The sequence below is a fragment of the Amblyomma maculatum genome, chromosome 9, assembly GCF_055883805.1.
Source record: "Amblyomma maculatum isolate TAMU_Amacu chromosome 9, ASM5588380v1, whole genome shotgun sequence".
In the NCBI taxonomy this organism is placed as follows: domain Eukaryota; kingdom Metazoa; phylum Arthropoda; class Arachnida; order Ixodida; family Ixodidae; genus Amblyomma; species Amblyomma maculatum.
This window is the reverse complement of record NC_139352.1, coordinates 946274-960241: the sequence shown is the minus strand read 5'-3', so window position 1 is coordinate 960241 and position 13968 is coordinate 946274. Positions and strand designations below refer to the sequence as shown.

Genomic DNA, 13968 nt, shown 5'->3' with positions numbered 1-13968 from the left:
GTGGTGTATTAAGGAGGTCGGTGAGGGGACGGGTGATGGCCGCAAAAGTTTTGATGAAACGTCGGAAATAAGAGCACAAGCCGACAAAACTTAGCACATCCGTAGAAGATCAAGGCAGAGGGAAGTCCTTGACAGCTTTAAGTTTAGCAGGATCTGGGCGGACACCAGAAGCATCGACAAGATGCCCAAGGATTGTGAGTTGGCGGCGTCCGAATTGGCATTTCGACGAGTTGAGCTGCAACCCGGCTCTACGGAAGACGGAAAGAATACTCGTCAGTCTTTCGAGGTGCGCGGAAAATGTGTAGGAAAAACTACAACATCGTCGAAGTAACACAGGCATGTAGTCCATTTAAACCCTCGAAGCAAGGAGTCCATCATTCGCTCGAAGGTAGCTGGAGCATTGCAGAGACCGAACGGCATGACTTTAAACTGGTATAATCTGTCCCGTGTGACGAATGCGGTCTTTTCACGGTCTTTGTCATCGACAGCCATTTGCTAATACCCGGATCGAAAGTCGATGGAAGAGAAAAATTTGGCTCCGTGAAGGTAATCCAAAGCGTCATCGATTAATAGCGGGGGGGAGGTACACGTCCTTTTTCGCAATACTGTTGAGGTGCCGATAATCAATGCCGAAGCACCAACTCCCGTCCTTCTTTTTAACAAGGACAACTGGTGAGGCCCATGGGCTTGGCGAGGGTTCTATGATGTTGTTAGTAAGCATCTGGTCCACCTCTAGCTGAATGATGTTGCGTTCTGTACGTACTGGACACTCTATACTGATGTCTGTGAATGGGAGCGGTCTCACCGGTGTTTACGCGATGCGTAACCACAGAGTTCCGAGCCAAAGGGCGGTTATCAAAGTCAAAGATGTCGCGATATTAGGAAAGAAGACATCTGAGATCGTGAGTTTGTGCTGGTAAAAGGTCAGGAGCAATCATCTTTGTGTATTCGTCAGATGGTGTGACGTCTGACACGGGGCAGTTCGCCGAGGAGGGTGCACAACCTGTATCAGCTGCGCATTCAGAAGCAGGGCACAGCGTGGCGACCGACATGCCTTGGGTCTGAACATGCGATGCAAAGTTGAGGACCAAAAGGGACACTTGATTGGCAGACATAGTGACCCTGTATGAGCAAGGGTAACGTCCCGTGCGAGAGGTACATGAAGGGCTGGAGTAATGATGTACTGGCCATCAGGGACTGGTGGGACAGACAAGAACGATGCATAGATGACGGCTTCGGGGTCCAGGCGGTGAAAATTGACAGTGCATAGGCAGTGCACAACTGGATCCGGCGGCTCCTCCATAGGATTAGGTCATGAGGGCAGTGTTCAAGGACAGTGAAGAGAACAGAAGTATGACGGCTGGCGATTGATGCACGAGCTGTACACATTCCAATCACAGCAGAAGTGCCACCGTCAGCGACACGGACAACAGATGAGGGGGCAGGAGTGAGCACTTTCTTTAGGCGATGGCGGAGACGGGAATTCACAATGGAGACGTTCGCTCCCGTGTCAATCAGAGCTGTAACAGTGATCCCGTCTACGCCGACGCTAAGCATCTTCCTTCGGGCCTGGAGAATTAGAGGGTTTTCGGGTCGGGTCGTCAGGGCAGCCTCACCTCCAGACGCTGCGGCCATCAGTTTTCTGAACGATATTGAGCATACGGATTAGGAGATGACGGGCGGCGAGATCGGGGCAACGGAGAACGACTGTGGTATGGAGGCGACGAACGGTTGGTGGGCAGAGTCTGAGTGTCAGAGCTTGAGAATTGCGGTTCATAGGGCAATGAAGTGCGGCGGGAATAGACATAATCCGGGTAGCAGCGGTAGGTCGATGGTGGACGAGTTCGACAGTGTCGAGAGATATGACCGACATAGGAGCAGTTAAAGCAGATAGGCCTGTTGTAAGGTGTTCGCCACTCATCTGGGTTGCGGCTGCGGCGATGATAGTACGGACGTCCAGAACCAAATACCGGGGACACACGGCGAGCATCTGGAGAGCTAATGGAGCATACAGGTTGTATAAGGTTGCACAGCCTGCATAAGAGGTACCGTAGGGGAACCGTCTAGTACCGATAGTTCGGAAATCGCTGGAGACACTGCTTATGGCTCCCGGCGCACAAGTCGTGTCAAGCTGTCGGATGTTGGCAGAGCGCAAGGTGGGGTCGAGTCCACGCAGGACGACGTCGCAACCGTGTTCGGCAGCCATGTGAACTAAGAAGAAATACTGCGGCTTTTCGCTTGTTCACACCAGCGGCATTCTTTTAGGATCGCGTCAACCGTTTCGCAGTCCTTGTACACGAGTAAGTTGAAGGCGTGCTATTCCCTTTACTACATGACCCACTTTAGCACTGTCTGACATTGCGGGGTCAACTTTCATGCAAAGAGCCAAAATGTCCTGAATGTATGACACATACCATTCTGTGGACGATTGTTTTCGGCATGCGAGCTCCTGCGCGGCTAGGTGACGTCCGATTGGCTTACCAATTAGGTGAGAAAGTTTCCGCTTGCACAGGTCCCAACTGGTTAGTTCCTCCTCGCTGGTCTCGAACCAGACCCTTGCAGTGGCCGTCAGGTAGAAAATGACGTTAGTCAGCTTCACAGTCGGGTCCTACCTGTTGTGTACGCTCACGCGCTCGTACATAGCGAGCCAGTTCTCCACATCAGCACCGTCCACTCCATTGGAGGTTCCGGGATCACGCGGGTGGGCAATGATGAAAGCCGGGATGAGGGACGCCGATGGTGCGGCCTCATCGCTGGGCATGGCTAAAGAGCCGGGAAGTCAAAGACCGCTGCGGAGTTCCGTTCTTGCTGTAGGCTACCCCGCACCTCCAACCAATAATGTAACGTAGATACACGGATGTATTCAGAGATATTTACAAAGGGGTAGCTGACCAGACAAACAACTTCATGCCAGCGGTGCCCAGCACGAATCACACACACACGTCGTCGTTCTCCGCCTTCCACACGTGAGCACAGCAATTTGTCGTCGTCATCCCTTTACAATATCTCTGGACGCTACGTTTTATACCGTAAGAGTATTTAAAAGCTATCCGTTCTGTTAAAACAACCACTTTGCTGTAATAGTTGCTTCACGTGTGATCTTTACTAGGTCATTTAGGCAGCTCTGGCTGTGACGTACTTAGAACACAGCGATGTTCTCGAAATATAAAGATCGTTGGTCTTGAATTAAATGATATATTGTATGCTTACTGTATGTGCGCCACTCGTCAAGTGAGACTGTGGCTCGCATACCCGTTTTGTTGAAGACAGTCGGGGCCCACAGGATAATATCTGTTTCATAGGCTCATTCACGATTTCAGCGTTAAAGCATTCCTGGCGATGCTCAAGTGACAGCCAGTGGAAACCGTGAGTAATGGGCACTGCCGGCTCACCGTCATCGTAGGCTGCTGGTAGGAGCCTCCGCTGGCAGGAGTAAGCCTGCCCCCACCCTGGATTTTGCAGGTTGTTGCAGCTTCCGTCCGGCTCCCTGTACAGCTTGCGTGGATCGCAAGAAGTGGGCGTCTTCACCGGGCAGGAACCACACGACTCCTTCCGTTCCTTCTTGAGCCATTGTCTGACGTGCGGGAGTAGCGCTTCAGCAGCCTCAATGCCAGCGTCTCTGAAGCTGGTGGGAAAGCAAAAAAAGCGAGCAGTGAACGGTTTTCATCGATGGCAAGTTTCGAGTCTCTTTGATCTGTGGTGGTGTACGTGTAGATAGAGACGCCAGAAACGGAGGCTGGGAAGCCAAAGCCCTCCCTTTATTATTCTTACGTTGGTGCTAAGTTCATCTAAGTGGGCACTTATGTTTAAAAGTGCAAAGTGTTTAAAGCTACGTTGGACGTGAGTCTTAATGGTACCTCAATAATGGAACAGAAAATTAATGGTACGGTGGAATCCACTGTATACCTCCTCCAGGAGTCACATCCCACGTATGCCCATATATTGACTCACAATTTTTATCTCAAAGCTTATGCAATTGCATACTACGCTCGCGAATTTCGAAGGCCTGTAATGAAAATCTTATTTTTCCAATTTTACACTTTTCAATTCCACAAATAACAGAGACGGACATCTTCTCACCTGGTTTGCACAGCGCCCAGCACCGCTGTCACTAGCCCCAAGTTCCATGAAAGCGACGTCAGCGGATGACACGAGGTGCGCCAGAATAGATGCGCATAAGTTCGATGCAGTATCGATTCTTGCAACCTCAATCTACTTCTTCCTTAATCAAGCTGTCATTATCTTGTGCATCGTCAGCGATTCTTATCAAACTATGAAATTCATGTGTCTGTACTGGAGATGGAACGCCCGTACCCGGCACAGCATCATCCCACTGTGCAGAACACCCGTCCGTGGAATCCGGGAAGAAATACTGTGCTAGCTTTCTCTACCAGCAAACGGAGCCAATAGGATATCAGTAATTTCAATTTTTGAGTGGCACGGCACAATGCTTTCGAATGTATGTGAGGTTTACAACAAATTGTTCCGAGATCACTGTGGAATCTGCACTGCAGAAATGCGAAAGCCGGAGCTTTGTTGCTGCACACGTGCATCACATTTGCTGTCATTATCATTATCAACTAAATGCACTATCATTATTATTACTACTATCATCATTGTCATTGTCACTAATTACAGCATGGTTGCCATCGCTACTATCATCGTCACGGTAGACAAGAGAATTATGATGTGCGTTTCCCTATCCCGAGCGTGGGGCAGTTAGTTAAAGCGCTCGGCCGGGGATCCGAGAGATGGAGGTTCGATTCCCTGCGTAGACAAGATTCTTATTTTTCTGATGACGTCATCAGTATTATTTCCCAGTGAATATCAGTGCACTGATCCCGCTCACATCTCGCGCAGAAATCTTGCGCACGAGATTTCGTTCCGTGAGCCTAAAAATGCTTTCTCCTTATACAGCGGCGATGGCCGGATCGGCGAGCCCACGATGCGAATAGGAGCTCTACGCAATGCACAAGGGGGCGGCCGTAAATCCGGAAGAGTGAACAGTCAGCTTTCAGGTAAACAGCTACGTCTGGAAAACGCTAGGCAAACGCCCAGCCCGCAGCTCTGTATTCTCGTGAAAGTTAGTGTTCATTGAGTTAAAATATCTGCGTGTTCGAGGCTTGCGCGAGCCTGACGAACTCTGCCCAGCAGTCGACACATGGCGGCAGAGGTGCGCGACGTGCACACAACTTCGACAGGGGAACACGACTCGCCGCAGGGAAAGACTTAACGTTCAGGAAGAGAACCTTGGCACACGGCATAAGATCACATATGCCTCATTACTGAGAGGAAACAACCAGCACTATAAAAAGAGGAGAGAGAAGGCAGGGATGTTAAACAGGAAGGTTTCTCCATCGGCCACCCTGTACTGGCGAACAGCACTGAGGGGATTAAAGGGGGGAAGAGCGTAGGAGCTGTGAATGCAGTCACGATTGTTCCCTCAATGCGGCCACTCTCAGGCAAAAAATAACAGATCTCCAGGGCAGTCGACTTATGCTGCCATAGCCCGAGGATCTTATCTTGCGTTAAAGAGAAAGTATCGAATTGATTCATAGTACATCTCCGAGTATGCCTTTCGCTCAACAGCCAGTATTATTTTACAGTTCGCACGTTCCAACCCAACGGCCAACAGAAAGGCATTGCGTTTGTCATGCGGCAAAGAGAAATATTGCATAGCGGGAAGCGTGACAGTCAATGTGGGCACACGTTGGACATGATTTTGTAGTTACTGCCCGGTATATGCTGGACGTGATTTCAGCTGGTCTTTCACCGTGGCTTTGAGGAGGACCAAATGTCAGAACTTTTCTTAAATTCGGCCTACGGCACAGTAACATAGTGAGTCTCATCCTTTTTTTTTACAGCGTAGGGTAGCCAACCGGAAGCCTCTCTGGTTAACAGCCCTGCCTCCCTCGTCCTCGCTATCTATCTTGAAGGGCACTAACCCGCCCAGCCGACCGGTTCCAAAGTCATTGCGGATAGAGGAGTACAAAACAAAAAAAAAAAAAAGGAATTCACGCTGATTAAGTTGGTTTATTTATTTCAATGCGGCAACATCCGACTGCTCGGAACCAGCACACTCATGTTTCGGTGGCCAATTGTTATAGTGGAAACTTTTTACTGAGTTTAGCATGTTATAAATTAGCGTTTATAGGCGTACGCATATCAAGAAGTGTTATCGAGCTTTTTCCAATGTCACGAGTTTTGTGGGTGCACTAAGGAAAGTTTGCTTAAGTCATGGATATTCCGGTTTTTCCTTCCTTTGTGTAAATTTCAAGTGACTACCTTGATGGGGTACGTGGAGCCCTTTTTGTTCTGCACTGTAAACTACCGCAACTGACTCCTTTTTTTTTTTTTTTTTTTTTTTTTGGCGCGGGATTGAAAGTGTTGGTGTAAGGACGGAATAAGCGTCGATGAAGCAGATAGCATTGACATCTTCAGATGAATGGTGCCATTACAGTTGTGCCATAGAAACGTTTCACTTGGATTTAGTGTCGGGTTCAAGGGCGATTCTTAGGTCGCAGCGTCCTTTGTTTGCTGACTTTCATTTACTGAGGCACTATTTCTCGACCTAAAATCGGGTGTAAATCATATTGTTAAATGTTTATACAATTTCAATTTGTTTCGTGCAATTTGTTTAAATGAAGATATATCTTCTCATTTTAGTACCGCAAAATAAATGACTTATCTCGAAACTTCGCGCTCAATAATAAGGAACACTGTTCACAAAAAGAATATCTTTAGAGTAGGAATATATTTAAGGCTACAATTTTTTTTCCTTCCTGTGTAGGTTCGTCCACATAGCGAGAAAATGGTTGTCCCTGCTATTCTCGAGTACAGTACAGAAGTGAGTTGACAAAAATAGGAATGAGACAACACATCGGACAAACTAAAGCGCGTAGCAGCATTTACGCCTCCTGAAAAAACTGCTGCAGAAACAATGGAAAAAAATATTGAAACATTAGGTGTGTCCCCACCACCAGGATAACCGAACAAGTCTTAAAAACCAAATGTCGCCAATACAAAATTGTCACATATATATGCAAGTAATAGACAAGTTAGCGCAAAGAGCAATCGCTCTTCTAATTGTCATCTTTCAATTAGCGCGACACTTACGCCATCACCTTTGTAAAACTTAAGTCTAGATTTAAACTATGTTTAATAATAATAAATGTATTTATAATTAATAATAACAATAATAATGTTTAATATGTGCGAAAACATGTCTTTGGAGGATTTAGCTTCCGCTTATATTTGTGATGGTGCTTGAGAGGCAGTGACTAGATCATATTAGGCAAGATTAATCTTGTGTGACACATGGCACAGTGTTCCTCGTTAGGAGGACTGTGATGGAAGCTGTCAAAGTTTCCAAGAGAAACGTAAATACAAAGCCCCGCTTTAGCGGAGGCGTACACACGCGTCTTCTAGGCCTAGTCCAAGCTCATCTCAGATTCTAAGGCCTAGTTGCAACGCCTCCTAAATCGACACAAGTACTAAAAGGCCAAAGGCAGGGGAACATATACTTCCAAAGACTTAGTTAGACATCATCAAGTAAGGTTTTAGCGCAAATATTAAGTGATAAATTCGTGCGCACTGAGCACGAGAACAAAAGCAAAAAATTCGTTTTAAAAACTTTGGAGGACGCTTAAGCTTCGCCTTTAAGAATGAAACGCGATAGCACAAGAGACACCGTAGCGCGCACGGCACTGGTAGACGCAACCGCTTTCATTACACGTCTCTCAAGAGCGAGCTCATGTTCCGAGGCTTCATGCCTTATCGGTGACGTAATCGCTTCCCCTAGCGGCCACTGCAAGAGAGCCTTTCGACTCCAGTTCGCGCGTACAAGCGTTTCTTCCCTTACAATGCAGCTGAGACGTGCACTGAGAAGGGAGGCTCTGTTTTGAATTCCTACCTAGAGCAACTTGCTATACTCATTTTTATTTATTAATCCTTCCGGGACGTAGAAGCGCTGCCAGCCACCTTGCCGAAACGCGCGGGCCTCAAGTTGCAGTCGTAGTCCGTCGGCAACATCGACGTTGCCGATCCGAGCCGGCGCAATGAAGATCTCGGAGGCCATGCCCTGTCTATCTTATTCCGTGCGCCACACGCATGGTGGCGATACGTGCACGCCAAGCAAAAAGGAAGTACAGCGGAAAAGTAATTTGCCACTCGCTTAACTGCGTGTTCTGTAATTCTGTAATTTACCTGCTCATAATTATTATTATACGCCACAATACACTTCTCTAAGGGACATTTCTGAGACAACACCGCAATCAATAGACGCGCCTTTGTCTATTTCAAACCATCTATGTGCTTAAAAAAAATTGGTAATAAAGAAAAAAAAAGGCTTGCCTGGCCGAGTGGTTAGCGTGCTCGTCTCGCATCCCGGAGGCCTACGTTCGATCCCTCAGGTCGGCGATTTTTCCTACTCGTTTTTATTTATTAATGCTTCTGGAATTTTTCGCTCACGGCCAACGCCAGACGACGTGGGTCGACGGCCGCCGACGACGACACCGACTTTTCTGCGACATGGGGCCCTTAACACTACCGCGTTAAAAATGGCAAGTGATCACGATACTCGTCAAAGCGAGACCCCGAGTTCCACCGGACGGCTTGACATGAACAGCGGGAGCAAAACATAGGTTACGCTTACGGATGGTGCTCCGATCTCGGCAAGGAGCTAGCGAATGGACAGCTCCGTGCAGAACTTGGGGCTGGCCTTGTGCCTGGAAAGAAAGAAGAGGTGATGCTGAAAATGTTTTTTGATAAATCGACTTAATAATTTATTTTACACGGTCTTAAGCGCAACAGCACTGGGGAGGGTGGGGGGAGAAAAAATACTGAACATGACAAAAAGCCCGGAAAGCTTGTTCGAAACCGATGTGTAAATATATTTTCTAACTAGTTTCATGGAGGGGAGAAATATACTAATAAGGAACAAAGTCACAAATACTACACCAGCGAAGAAAAAAAAGTGTAAGTATAACATTCCAAAAGAACACACACATATGTCAATTCAATTTTTATAGTATTTTTTTCTTACAAAAATAAATGCCGGGATAAAAACGGAAAACGTCTTCACGAGCAGCTTGAGGGCGGTCAATGTTTACTCTGTTGCTGCCAAAGATTAACAATGCGCAGGGCGAGTGGATGAAACTCCTTCTCCACGCGACTAACTGCCTAGCGCATGACCTGTACAAGATGATCCAAACTCTGGTTATGTGCTACTTTCTTTCATCAGTTGCTTCCGTAAAATGTCCCAAAAGCACGACAGTACGACTTGCCCTTGGCGTTCTGAGGTCAAAACAACAGTAAATATGACCATAGAATGGATTCACCATATGCCCAGAGGTTGGTTGTGCAAATATTCAAAAATTTCGAAAAGCGATTCAAATATCCTACCATTAAAATAAATAAATGAATCAAAAATCTGTGTTCAACATTATTAGAAACGAACCCAATACGCTAAAATTTTTTCGAATGATTTTCGAATAACTGACACGAGATTAGAGTTAGGCCCACTACATTTGTCTTAGACAACAGTTCGAAAAGTAACGCTCATTTCTGTACCGCGTACTAACCTGCCACATCAGCATACGCTAGGTGAAGGGTTCTGTATCGCGGGGCACTTCAATCGGGCAGCTGTATTGATGAGACTCATAAATAGAATGTATCATTGGGTGTACGTAGCAGCGGTCAGGCAACTTCAGCCAGCTTAGCTTTGATGCACGCCTTCAGAGACCATGACTCATAAAGTGATGTCGTCAGTCCCATGTCCTCAGGTAGCTCTGGTTTATTTTCTTGAGTCAGCAATAAAAAACGGGGAATTTTATATATGTATAACTTTAATCATAACATAGTTTATTTACTAGGTTTATATTGCGAACCTTAGTGCAAGTTAGCCTTGTGTATTTTAACCGCTATCTGTCTAACTCCTTAAGTTAAAACGCCGAAACTTACGGGCAATTGCTGGTTCGCTCTTTTTTTTTTTTTTACGAATATTCGGACAAGTAACAAATTTAGTACAAATGTTCCGTTCGTATTCGATTCTATTACTTAGCCATTCGACTGGTATTCAATTCGACTTCGAGATGCATTATTCTTAACCGATTCAAATGTGAAGTTACACTGTTCACGTCCGAAAAGTTTGAAGAGAGTGCCATTTGTTTACTTATACATCCTATGTCATTAAAGGTCCGTACAGGAGTAGGTCAGAAGAACCGCAACAACATAGCCCAATTCAACTATTAATAGGGCGAAAAGAACAAAATGGAACCAGGACATCGTAAAGAAACGAGTACAAGAACAATTCCGAAGGAAAGGAAAGAAAACCAAACGAAACGAAACGAAATGAAAGGAAAAATGCGGACATCTGTATCGCGAAACGCGGACATCAAAGTTTATGTAGAAGAGCAAAATATTCCCAGGCTGTCCTATTTACCCAAAAGTGCCTTAAGTTTAGCTTCAAATGAACTGAAACAAGGTTTCAAATTTCTTCAGGCAGACGATTCCACGCTTGAATGCCAAAAGAAAAAGTGGGTATCTAAATGTGGCGAACGGCAAAGAAAAATGTACGATGGTCCTGCGATGAATAATTTTGTACGAATATTAAAAGAGTGGTCTGATATACTTTCTTTTATATATTTCTATACGCCCGTGATGAAAAATAAGAAACTCCATGGCAGCGACATGTCATGCTGATATTGATGCCCGCCGGAGAATGTTTGCTTGACTGCGCAGGGCAGTGACGTGTCGTACATATGAGTAGAGTACTGAAGAAGCGTAGCTCATTGAGCCAGTTGGTTCTGGCACGGAGAATAAACCAGCGGAAAAGACGAGTTCACCAGTAGAAGTAGACAGGACGAAGCTAAGTGAAGTTCCCCAGATTAAGTTCCTGACTCAGGCAGATTTACTTAAATGTTTCGAAAGCGAATACGGTGCATGGTAACAATCCCTGTTCCATGGTGAAGTCATCATGCCGAAGTCACAAACCACTGCGATAATATCAGGCTGTACCTTCCGAAGTAAACTGGAAATTTGGGTGAGTTGACAAGGAACCATTTGGACACAGAGCGTGCGGATGGGCCAAATGGCAAATGCTGCACAAAAACAAGCGCTTGTTTCTGTGCAAGCTTTGTAGTTTGTCCCGTCCGCAAGCGCTTTGATCAAATTATAAATTCCGAAGGTCTTCGACCTAAAACTAATATTCTATTTTATTTTATATTTTCTTTTGTAAAGCGAGCGTCGCCTAGATAAACAGGCACAACCACTACTTCGCAATTATAAATCTTGAGGACCACGCCGGCCTTCTGTGAGTATGCTTTACAGCGACGTCTGGTGTTTAATTCCACATGTGAGACGTGCATGACCACGGTCATCGCTGCGTCGCCTCTGTAAATTAGTAGTGCTACACTGAGCCGTATTTTTTGCTCAATGGTCTAAGTCTTTGGAGACGGGGCTCTGTCACGTCTGCAAGTTGCAATCTGTGATCGATAACAGCGAATCAACATACGGGCAGCACGTGTAACGTGCCGATCTCATAACTGGTGACCTCTTTGAGCAGCCCAGTATGCGCCGCAAGGACCATATGCCTAGCGCTGGGAATTAGGGGGTCAGTACTAGATTTTCAAGGATCCCTCTGGTGCCGCTAGCGCAGAACAGGACGCATTATTGTTCTGTAGAAGAGACCTTCATTCCACAACAGTTTTAAGCGGGCTGATAACAATGACGACAACGACGGCTTGTTGTTGCCATCCGCCAGCTTTGGCTGAATTTATCATGTTAGCTGATCTCATGGCGTTAGTCATGTGCTGTTTGGTAGAATTATCGTGGCTAATGCCACTACGTCGTGTTTTTGTAGTTTCCCTTAGTAATTATGAAAGGAAGGTGCTACATCTACATGAGCATACGAAAAAAGCACGACAGGTATAGGTAGTACACGTGCAGTCTAGCAGGTGGTTTGCTCCGAGATGTTCTGGGAACAGACAAAAAACAGGTGCGAATTAATGATCTGGTTTATCGCAGGTCGGTCTGTGTTGCGAAATTTCCGCAATAGCTTTAAGTTTTGACAGCTAAGTTATTGCACCACCATTTGAGCGGGAACGAAAAACTAGTGAATGTTAGTGAGTGGTCCATTCCAACAAGTGTCGTGGAACAGGATGCAGATTTCCATAACCAATTTATTACGCCAGTATTATGGCAGATGAAGGATGGAGCGCGGAGCCCGCTATCAAATAATCGTATTCGATTAAAATCATAATAAGCGGTTTTAGTCCTTTTATTATAGCAGTTCCCCATTATTACTACACATATTCACAATGCTTGGCGTTTATTTTTATTGTAGTTATGAGACCTTTCTGCACTTTATTCAAAGAATGAAGAAACCAGAATTTCTATCAGCAGTATAAGGTCCAACTCAACTTGCGTAAATGTACGAACCAATGAAGAAATTTAGGCATTAGAACACTCACACGTCTATTTCTCGAATGAAACAACAAAGATTGGCAACATTTTTGTAAACAATGCTTGTCGCTTACTTTACTACAGGGCGTTTGTAGAATTAAAGGTTTGTAGTCTCTGACCATAATTACAATATCAAGACAGGGTTTGTCGAAGGTCGAAGGGGGAAAGGTCGAGAAAATAATAACGCAAAGATAAATCCTGGAAGTAAGACCTAATAATGCGCTAACTTCGTCTTTCATCCAACGAGTTAAACATCTACTCGTCCTCCATTACGTCGGCCCACTGCTGCTCGCACCGTCGCTTTGCCATACGACTATGATGAACGAGAGACGGTCAGCGTGCTAACGTGTACTCAGAAGTAAGCAGCAAGTCTCAGTTGCCGGGGCAACGATCAATTACAACAACGTGAAATCAGGTGGCGATACTACTGTAAACTTTAAAAAAATATTCAGTTGACAATGACAGCATGTCTACGAAACAAAAACTCCTAATCACAACATGATTATGCGATATTGAATTCGACAAGTTGACGGTTGCCGTGAAGGAAGAAGTCCCGAGGGGAATGGCTCGATTCAATGACCATGGCCAAGGCCACCTGTTTTTCAAGTTCTGTTCTTTTTGTTGTTGTTGTTGTTGTTGTTGTTGTTGTTGTTGTTGTTGTTGTTGTTGTTGTTGTTGTTGTTGTTGTTGTTGTTGTTGTTGTTGTTGTTGTTGTTGTTGTTGTTGTTGTTGTTGTTGTTGTTGTTGTTGTTGTTGTTGTTGTTGTTTTTTGTCCATAACATTCTCCAGGGCAGATCATCTCCTTACTTGGTGAGACAACAAATATACTGTGGAGGCTTTCCGGCGCGAAAGCACGTGAAATGGAACGATGCAAAACTCTTTCAACTTTCCCTTTTTAGTTTTCGTACGGTATCTGAGTGGGATAGTAGGGGAACCTCCTATATCGATGGTAATAAAGTTTTCAATCAATTATTCAGAGATGCCGTTTTACAAAGCGCTAGTAGACGATACCCATCGGGCACTACTGCGCTGACCCTGATTCGGGTATTTCTCGCGGAGGCCGCTAGGCGGCAAAGAATGTTTCCAAATTGCGAATAGGAATTAAATGCAGTGAAAGCGACCACAACAGGGTTGACGCTGCCACGTCTAAGCGTGGAATTATACAGGCACCAATGTTTGAGCGTCGATGGGCGCTTCGCGAAGAGCTGAGCGACATGAAAACATGCCTAGTGCGTTCGTTGCTCGTCGAAGCAACGCCAAGTAAGCGACGACGGCAGTTTTCATCTAGCAGACAACGCCACTCACTCCAGCCCATTATTTCTTTTCGTTCTGTTTCTTATCCCATACTTACCTGAAACGTGTATTCGTTTGTCAGTTTTCCTGCGTTCGTCTTCAGTTGCACTTTTTCTTCGCACCACCAAGACGACAACTTTAGCGCAGTGCGTTTTAAAACCGTCTGATAGGCCTCCGTTAGGTTCATTTCTTAGCAGCTCTCGAGTGGAGGCG

The 13968-nt window shown here is 45.7% G+C and overlaps 1 protein-coding gene across 1 annotated transcript in view; it reads right to left on the bottom strand.

The window, feature by feature from the left end:
* LOC146178083 (immunomodulatory peroxidase-like) overlaps window positions 1-13968 on the bottom strand; it is a 49376-nt gene that overhangs the window by 25826 nt on the left and 9582 nt on the right. Inside the window, exons 3-4 of the mRNA XM_084577928.1 lie at window positions 8654-8726; window positions 3393-3625 (exon numbers count right to left, since the gene is read on the bottom strand). Coding sequence (XP_084434054.1) covers window positions 3393-3625; window positions 8654-8726 — 306 coding nt within the window. The remainder of the gene's footprint in view (window positions 1-3392; window positions 3626-8653; window positions 8727-13968) is intronic.